At 35.2% G+C, this 10291-nt stretch overlaps 1 protein-coding gene across 1 annotated transcript in view; it reads left to right on the forward strand.

Moving 5' to 3' along the window:
* The window catches only part of LOC107671907 (multiple PDZ domain protein), a 67283-nt gene that overhangs the window by 37969 nt on the left and 19023 nt on the right, over positions 1 to 10291 (forward strand). Inside the window, 6 exon segments of the mRNA XM_074186952.1 lie at positions 1284 to 1361; positions 3377 to 3488; positions 6402 to 6600; positions 7668 to 7799; positions 7879 to 8148; positions 8243 to 8420. Of these exon segments, the coding sequence (XP_074043053.1) occupies positions 1284 to 1361; positions 3377 to 3488; positions 6402 to 6600; positions 7668 to 7799; positions 7879 to 8148; positions 8243 to 8420 (969 nt within the window).

Consider the following 10291-nt stretch of genomic DNA (forward strand, 5'->3'; position numbering starts at 1 on the left):
TATATATATATTACAATTATATATATATATATATATATATATATATAATTGTATGTATTTAGAATATATGCCCAGTTCTGTTATGAAACTGGTATAGATGGTGCAGGTTGATGGGTCGTTAACACAAATTGATGATATTCACAGCATTAAACTGTCGGGCATAAGCTGATTGGTTCATGTTGCATATGCAGCCAATGAGCTTGCTGCTTTACATTTAAATGGCTGGTTATCATTCACTAGAGCAGCTCGCAGTGCGATTTCAGAGTTCCTCTGAAACTCTCCACCTTCCCCAGCTCCACCTGTATAGATCTGCTACCATTATTATGTATGCTATTTGTGCAGCAGCAGTATGTCTTAAATAATCACAACGTATGTATTGGTAGTAGCAAGTTTATGCACTTGCTTTGCAGCAGCAGCAATAATCTACAACGACAGCAATAAGCAGCAGCAATTCAGCAGCAGCGTAGCAGATCTATTCCTCCAAGAACAAATACATTAACAATGTCATATCCATTACCATGCTAAAATCTTCAGAGAGTTGTCATAATAGAAATACAATTAAATGTTAGCTATGAAATTCACCTCAACAAGACAAATGATTTGGCCATTTTATTAAAAAAAATTTAAGTAATCGTTTCCATCATTATCACCTTCATCATGGATTAAATTTGGCAGATATTACTTTTGTTCATTTTTCAGGAAATTAAAAACAAAAATGACAGAATTTTCCTACAATGCATGTGTATGCACTGCTGGACATTGATAGTAGACAATTAAAATAGTGTAAGTTAGTTTAGTTTGGAAAAATTCAAGATGTTCATAGCACACTGTGCATTGAACATTTTCTTATTTGTTTAGAATGATATCTAATTGCGTTGCATCTGTCATCTTGTATATTCCAAGTAAGTTTAATGTTTTTGAACTAATCTATGGGTGTTATTTTAGAGTATTATTATTGGAAATCTACTTTAGTCTGATGGTGGTCTTTGTTGTGAACTGGGTCTCAGTAACTGTGGCTCATGAGTCTCTGGTTACTGGAATCTTTCAATAATTGATGTCTCCTGAATTCTAACACCAGCCTCCTAAAACAAGTGGTGCATTTGTGTTTATGTGTCCCACGACTCTGAAATCGGGTTTAGCTAGTGCTGGGAACTTGTTTTTTTTTTCTTTTTCTTTGCAAAAGTTAAGCGTCTGACGAGTGCATATGTGATTGTGTCCAGATAAAGAGAGGAGTGGGACAAGATTTCTGAGTAGGAGATTTAATACAACTTTGTCATTGACAGGAAAATGACACTCAGGACACAGGAGCTGATGTAAAAGGCAACTGCCACTCAGAACATAACCAGCACGGCACTTTGCAGGTACAGTAGGCTATATATTGCTATACCTGCTTTAATACTAATGTGATCTGTTTTGTAACAGTGCTGTGGTGTTAACATCTGAGCTACATGAAGCAACTTCGTTTCACTGACTCTTGACATTTGTTTTTCAAGCTTAAACTCGGTAGATTGGTTGGTTGTTTACAGCACAGTGTAAAGTTTAGACTTCCTACTTCAGAATGGTATATTTTTGTGGGTTCCTACAGCAATTGATTTTGTAAACAGTGGTTGTTTTGGGCTAGTTGCACTCAAGCAGTTAGTTGGCGAAAGAGAAAGTGTTTTTTTTTCCACTGACCTAATTCAGTGTGGTCATTCTAGCTGCCAGGGTTTAAATGTTGAGGATATTTGTTGACAGGATTTGCGTGACATCATCTCTTATTCACATGAGGATTTTGGTTTACTCCAGACTGCAAGTGTGTAAAGTACTCATTCGTTTGGATGGCTTGTTGAGAACACATTTAAACATTTTGTTATTGACTGTATCGTTGTGTATTATTAACATTTTTGCCATATCTGCCAGTGGTGAACAAATTGTATGTAGCATTTCATGTATTTTGCAGAATTAAAAAAAAAAATCTGTTTCTTTATCTGTTCAGCGTGTTTCTTGCATATTGGTGACAAACACTGCAGGCTATTCCACTTATGTGTCACCACATGGAAATCTGGAGGGGATAAAATGTAGATAAACTAAAATCTCTTTAGAATACGTGTAATATTGTAATAAATTATCAATATTCTTGGGAACACTTTTTCAGTAAGTTTTAGAAGCTAACATAATGCTTTTATGAGATTTGTTAATCTGGGCTAAAGTTCAGTTCTACATACAGTATACTAATATATTTTTAACATTTTAATTTGTATAAATTAATTTTTAATGAACAAACACGAATCACACATGAACATTAGTATTATAGAACAACATTAACCTAGATTAATAAAGGCTGTAAAAACCTGTTGTTAATTGTTATTTCATGAAACCTACCTCATTAACTAATGTTAATGGATGTAATCTTTTTGTATTTTGTTATCATATTCTGACAATATCTTCTACTAATGTGCACTACCATTCAAAAATGTGGGTGTCAGTAATTGTTTTCTACTTCTTTTTTTTCACTTTAGATTTTATTTTATACTTCAATCTGCAAGCATGCATTAAAGTCAAATCAAAATTTACAGAAAAAATGTTTATAATATTGCAAAATATTTATATTTGAAACAAATACTGTTCCTTCTATTCATCAAAGATTCCTGGGAGAAAAAAGTATCACAGTTTCCTCAAAAATATTTAGCAGCACAACTGTTCAGCATTTATAATAATGAGAAATGTTTCCTGAGCATCAAATCAGTATATTAGAATGATTTCTGAAGTATCATGTGACACTGAAGACTGGAGTATGACTCCTGAAAATCCAGTTTTCTATTTGATAACTTATTTAATAATTTATTACATTTTTTAAGCAATAATATAATTTTTCCCTGTATTTGATCAAGTAATTGCAGCCCTGGTGAGCATAGGAGACTTCTGTTTCCATGAAATGCATTCTTACTTGCATTTGGCCTTTGGCAAGAGGTTATTTTGGATCCTAGCAATGTTCTGGGTTTGATACATTGGGTCAAGATTCGGAAGAAGTTAGTGAACATTAGAAAACTGTATTTCTTGTCTTGACAGCAAGGACTGTATCTGACATCATCTGTTGACAACTTAAAAAAAAGTGCAAGAAATTGCTCATCAGAGGATTGTTCTTGTTGCTATGAATGTCATTCAGTCACACATTCACTGGCACCGACTCACCTGGGATCTCTCTCAAGAACTGGATGCCTGTGTACTAAATAAACACTTTCAGCACAGGAAATGAAGCATTGCTGCAGGACAGATGTTTAAAAGGGCTCTTAGCAGCTCCAGAGATTCCTTTTGCTTTCCATTTACCGCATAGGCGAAGGAAATAGGCCGTTTCACTGCGTAAAGATGCCTGATGCTTTCTCTGTTTGTGTTTTAGACAAATTCCCACTCTCAGAACAGCAAGATGGAGACTGATGCTAAACATGTCACCATCCCCTCAAGTGGCTATGAGAGAACCATAACTATAGTCAGGGGAAACTCCAGTCTGGGTATGTTAACCCTGTTCATTACACTATTCATATCTGTCTTCTTATTAATCCTCAGTATGTTTCACAGAGAGGTGAATTCTGTGAGAGACCTCTAACATGTGTTTGTATGTGTGTATAGATGTTGTACACATGCAATATATTACATAGGGATGTAAAGTTTTGTATTAGTACATGATATGACGTTTTACATAACTTTTTTGCTAACTAGCATGTACTTTAGTTTGTATGTATGTTTTATTTAAATAGTTGAGATTTCGTAGAATATGTGTTTTTTTTTTATGTTTTCAGTCAAGTCAATCTATACTGTACATGATGCATTCCAGGGCTCAACAAAAAAGTTTTTGTTTTTTTGTTGTTTTTTTGCTGGCCCCGTCAGGCTAGTATTTCTGATTTGAACTTGCCCTGCACACTGTTTTCACAGTATTTCCAGTATTTCAAGTATTAAGTTATTTCTTAAAAAAATATTGTTAAAATAAAAATAAATGCCTTTCTTTTGAACTTTCTATTTATCAATGAATCCTGACAAATATGTAGCATGATTTCCACTAAATAAATCAATACATACAAACATACATAAAGCAGCGCCATTTTTTTTCCGACATTGATAATAATAAGAAATGTTTCTTGAGCATCAAATCTGCATATTAAAATGATTTCTGAAGGATTATGTGACACTGAAGACTGGAGTAATGACTGCTGAAAATCCAGCTTTGCCATCACAGGAATAAATTACATTTTAAAATATATTCAAATAGAAAACAGTTCTTTTAAATTGTAATAATATTTCACAGTATTACAGTTTTTACTGTATTTTTGACCAAAATAAATGCATCGTAGTGAGTGAGAGACTTTTCAAAAACATTCAACAATCTTACTGACCCCAAACTATTAAAAGTTTAACAGTAGTATATTTTTATATTCATTTAAAAAATATATTTTTTGTATTTCCATTAAACAAGTTCAATTATTAATCTGATTAAATTACTAATCATTTAATTAATGATTATATTTTTAAGCAAGAATAGCTGGAACTTTTACAACCATACCATTACAACTCCATTAAAACCTATAAATTCATAAACACACTTAAATGATGGCATGCCATGATTTGTTCGAAATCTTTACCCCATTCTTACTGATTTTTACAAATCACTCACAATTTTGACAAAGCTTTATGTCAGCTACATAACTTTACACTGTGGATGTATTTCAGCATAATTTGCAGGAATAATAATGAATACATCACAGAATACATGACCCAATAGGGAAGTGACATTCCTGTTAACTGCCCCGAAGATCTCACACTGGCCTCAGGCCATCGTAATTGTTAAGCCCTGCAGTGTATCCATGCAACTATACTCATTGGCAAAATCATAAGTCTCAGTGAAGAATATAAAAGTCGCGGTTTCCATTCAAACTTGATCTTTCTATTTTTCTTTCTTTTTGATGAAGTATTTATTCCAATGAATATTCATCAATTTGACAAAGCTCTGCATGAGTATTATTTAATTCAGCATCCCATTTCATCTTGATTTTTTTATTAACTTTACAGTCATTTATTTATGAGTCGGGTATTTATGTTGGATGATGGAATAGAGATTATAAATCGTGATGTGTTGTGTGTCCTTTGTTCTGGTGTTCTCTTGTGTCATCTCTGTCCTGTGCTGTGCTTTACATGGTCAAATGTGCACTTCTGTAACTAGCGCACTATGATTGTACTGTAATTTGACTGTTCAGACAAGAAACCTGATAAATGGATGTTCAAACTGAAAATAAAAACTTCAAAATCGATGAATCTCAAATTCTTTACGACCATAGTGTTGTCTCCATGATTGGTGTGTATTTCCTTGCTTGTTAGCTATCGTGTGTGTTCATATTGCATGTGTTTTCTCATTGCATGGACTCCTAATTATTCATAAATCAGCTGCATATTATATTTAATATAGGCTTGCATGGTGCTTGCTTCAAATTGAGAGCAATTTAGACAGATTTGTAAGAGCAAAAAATAGTACAAAGCCAACGAGTCACTTTACACCCACAATGAAGTCAGCGGCACTGTTTGAAGTTCATTAACTCAATTTAATACTCGTAAAATTAATTGTTGAAGGCACACGCTGTGATTTTAATACAACATGAGTCAAAACCAACACTTTATATGCCATAAAGGTGAGTGAGGGGTATTAAGACCCTCTCAAATGCACTGACTCTACATGGTACGCTGACACTTTCATTGTTACTTAGAAATAATCTTACATTTGCTTTGAACAAGAGAGTTTGAATTGATAAGACAGACAGTTAAGGGGTTCGCTGGGTATGGAAATGACAATTAGCCAATGGTGATATTCCATTTGTAGTTTTAAAGAAATATCTGATGTGATTAAACTTCCATTGTTGAGCTGGTGGTCACGCCCACACTTTAACACACACTTATGTTGCTTATGAGGATCTTGTTTAAATAAAAATGACTAAATGTATATATACACTTAAAATATTCACTGTTGGGAGAGCCTGGGGCTAGTTGTCACACTTTTTACTTCAGTGAATATTTATCAGTTTAGGTTTATTCTTGAAAGCCTGTTTCTGTACAGGCACATACCTTATAGTCTCGGCTACAAAAATAGCAGTTGAACAATTCCACTGTTATTATGCAAAAAAAAAAAAAAAAAAAGATTGTTTATTTAACTCATGCTGGCCTTTTCACACTATATGGGGTGGTTTGTGAGAAAAGAACCTTATTATAGGTTTTTTGGCACGCAGTAAAACAATTAATAAACAGCAAAGATGTAAAAGGTAATGAACAAAAATATTAAATGAAAAATACATAGGACAACTTGTGACAAAATAAGTACATATCTCAGGTGACTATGCACATGACACGTGTGTGTGGGTGTGGGTGTGTGTGTGTGTGTGTAGGAATGACAGTGAGTGCTTTAAGGGATGGTTCAGGCATGATAATCCGCTCTGTGGTTCATGGCGGGTCGATCAGTAAAGACGGGAGACTGGCAGTGGGCGATGGAATTGTTGCCATCAATGGAGAATCCACCACCGACCTGACCAATGCACAAGCCAGAGCGATGCTACGCAGACATTCACTGATTGGACCTGATCTCAGGTGCTTACACACACACACGCGCACACTTGTAAGCTTTATCTAAATAGGAACCTAACTCTGACTTCTAGTTTTTATATAAATTTAATGCACATGAAAATGTATTATAGTATATCAAACAAGTGGTGATATTTTTATTTTCACAAAATACATTTGTTAGAATTGTATATGAACAAACAAGCAAACAAATATATTCATTCATTCAGTCAGTCTGAAAGTTTTTAAAGGAAGATTATCATGCTTACCAGGGTGCATTTACTGTATTTGATAAAAAATACAGTAAAAACAGCACTATTGTGAAATATCATTACAATTTAAAATAAAGTTTTTTTTATTTTATGTAAAATGTAATTTACTGCTATGATGGCAAAGCTGAATTTTCAGCAGCCATTACTCTAGTCTGCAGTGTCACATGATCCTTCAGAAAACATTGATGATTTGGTGCTAAAGAAACATTTCTTATTATTAATATTATCAATGTTGAAATCATGTGCTTCTTTTTTTTAAGATTTATTTTTGGCATTTTTGCCTTTTATCAGGATAGGACAGTATAAATTGACAGGAAATGAAGTAGGAGAGATAGGCAAAGGACTGCGAGCTGGGACTCGAACTCGGGTCACCCAAAGCACAGCTACATTGTATGTCGGCATGCTGCCCACGATTCTGTCAGCGCCGACAGCAACATGTGCTTCTTAATAGTTTAAACTGTGATACTTTTTTCAGGATTTATGATTAATAGAAAGTTCAAAAGAACATTTACGTAAAAATATAATTCTTGTAACATTGTAAATACTGCCGCTTTTGATAAATGTATTTAATCACTTATGTCTTTAAAAAAATGACTGACCCCAAACTTTTGGTTGTTAGTTTAACTATTTAATATTTTTCAATTGGACTACATAAGTACTTTAATCTTTAGAGATTTTGTCTGTTAAAAGTAATTTCAATTTTTAAAAATTGAAGAAAATATTATGTTCTAGCCAGCAGCACATTTCATTGGTTGTTGAAATTGGATTCTTCATCAAAACAACTTCAATCAAACCCATTTTGCTTGTGTGTTTTTGTATCAGTGTGACTTATGTGCCTGCTGCCTTCCTGGACATGCACAGGGCCAGCTATGCCCAATCAAAAGAGGAAATAGAATTACACAGAACAGCTACTGTCCAACCCAAGCACTCACAAAAGCTGCCTTTTACACCCCTGTAAGGAGACAAAGAATCTTTTTGTCTGTTTGTTTTCTTGTTTCTGATGGTGTTCTAATGCTTGTTTGCTTTGTATTAGAGAATGCATTTCTGAACAACAAAGTACAGTGGATGGTAAAGGAGTGAATGGAAAGACCCAAACTGAAGAAGAGAATGGAGGAATAGATAACCACACTCAAATTAAACAAAGAGAAAGCAATGAAAGACTGGAAAGAGACAAAAAGGTGATGAATGAAAGACCGGTCTTGCAGAGTGAGAACGGGCAAAGACGAGGGAGAGAAAAAGACAGACGAAAAGATGAAGAAGAGACGCATGGGAAGGATGGTAGTTCATGGAGTCAGCCTAGAAGGTATCCCATAAAAAAAAACATTAACAAAACATCGACACATTCACTTTTAGTATGTTCATGTGTAATGGTGATATGGTTGTGTTTATTGTGCTAGAGTAACATTATTCAGGGCTAGGGGCACGTGCCTTGGCTTCAGTGTGGTGGGGGGTCGTGGTATGGGCAGTCGACTGAGCAATGGAGAAATGAGACGAGGCATCTTCGTAAAACACATCGCAGAGGACAGTCCAGCTGCACACAACAGCACTTTGAAAGAAGGAGACCAAATTCTTCAGGTGTGTGTGTGTGTGTGTGTGTGTGTGTGTGTGTGTGTCTGTGTTTTTATTAGATAGTACCCTTTAACTATTGGTGTAACGTCAACTGCCCACTTTAGACACTGTCTGAAATTCCAATAACAGAAAAAAATACAAAATTAATGACACAAATATTTATAGGGAAACTGGCAGAAAATAATTATAATCAGAAAATCATGAAAGTATGAGTTATTTCCTTGTTTGCACTTTATTTTATATCATGTACACTTACCTGTACTTATAATGTACTGGATAAGAAAGTACTGGATAATATAAGGTAACTACATGGGTTAGGGTTAGGTTTAGCGGTAGGTTCAGAATTAGTGCCTAGTTGTTACCCAGTTATTGTACTATAACAAGTACATAGTATGTACATGTGGAACAGGGCTGTAAAAGAAAGTATACCATTCCTTCTTTAGTGTCCTTGTTACTATGTAATTACACAGTTAAGCACTGAGTAATATTAATTAACAACATATACTTACTATAGGGTCAGGATTAGGGTTAGTTGCTTGTAATTGTGCAAAATTTGCTGTTATTACTAAAGTAAGTACATGTAACATATATAACAAGGGCACTGTTCAATAAAGTGTTACCCAAAACACAACTAAGTACAGTATGTAAAGCAATACAGAGTTCTGGCATGAAACTCTAAATGGCGCAGTCCGATAGGTCTAACTCAATCTGACCTAATGACATCATTATCACATGGCGCAGCTGATTGGTTCTCTCCTGTATCGGTAGCCAATGAGCTCGCTGCTCAACATTCAAATATATGATTAGTGCTTGCAGTAGCAGTTGCAGCTTGCTTCAGAAACCCTCCACCTTCCCCAGCTCCACCTGTATAGATCTGCTACGAGGTGATTCATGTATGCTATATAGGGTTGGGTCCCGAAACCCAGTACCAGTATGGCACGGTACATATGTAACCGGTATAGAACCGAATCCGAACGCAGATTTCGGTGCCTCATTTCGGTGCCATGCCTGAGCAATCGATTGAAATATTTGTCCTCTGGTTCTCCGAAATGGATGTAAGAAGCATAATCACTGGCACCACACGTGAAAAATAATTTCCTGACTGAGAAAATGCATGTGAACTCAAGTCGGAAAGCTCTAATAATACAAATCCAACACATCTTTGTAGTAACGAGAGTGTCCATGTTGTTTTCACATTCCGACTTAAAAGCACAACCCCGGAAATGAGAGCATTCGAGGAGGCATGAATGCAGTAGCCTAATTACACTTGCTCTGATGGCGGCAGGTAGCCTTCTGTTAACTAAGCTAAACATGCTTAAATTAAAATGCCTGAAGCTGAACCTCCCTTGTATTCACATTTCTAAACCTGTTGTCCAGCAAAAGAGAAAATTATAACCTTTTTACTCCACAACACCAGTCAAATGCTTCCTTTTGTGATCTGATGTGGCTTCTTGTCACAGAATGAGGCAAAAAAAATTTGTTCCATATGCTACTTTAAAAAGAATACATCGATTAGCAATAGATTATAAATTAGGGTGACCATACGTTCTTGTCACAGAATGAGGCAGAAAATATATTCCATATGCTACTTTGAAAATAATACATCGATTAGCAATAGATTATAAATTAGGGTGACCATTCATCCTCTTTTCCCTGGACATGTCCTCTTTTTGGACATACAAAAATGCGTCCGGCCGGGATTTCTTAATTGCCCAAAATGTCCGGGATTCGGCTGTTTTCTTAATCCCACTGCCGCTGAATCTCTGACCATTGCCGCCTGCTCCCGCAACATGTGTATCTCTCCCGCGATTTTTGTGTCCACTCCTTTAAACATTCTAATATTGTATATAATTTTGGCGCATCAGGGAGCCTCTCAG

This window comes from Sinocyclocheilus anshuiensis, unplaced genomic scaffold (genome assembly GCF_001515605.1).
Source record: "Sinocyclocheilus anshuiensis isolate Anshui unplaced genomic scaffold, SAMN03320099.WGS_v1.1 scaffold128, whole genome shotgun sequence".
Lineage (NCBI taxonomy): Eukaryota > Metazoa > Chordata > Actinopteri > Cypriniformes > Cyprinidae > Sinocyclocheilus > Sinocyclocheilus anshuiensis.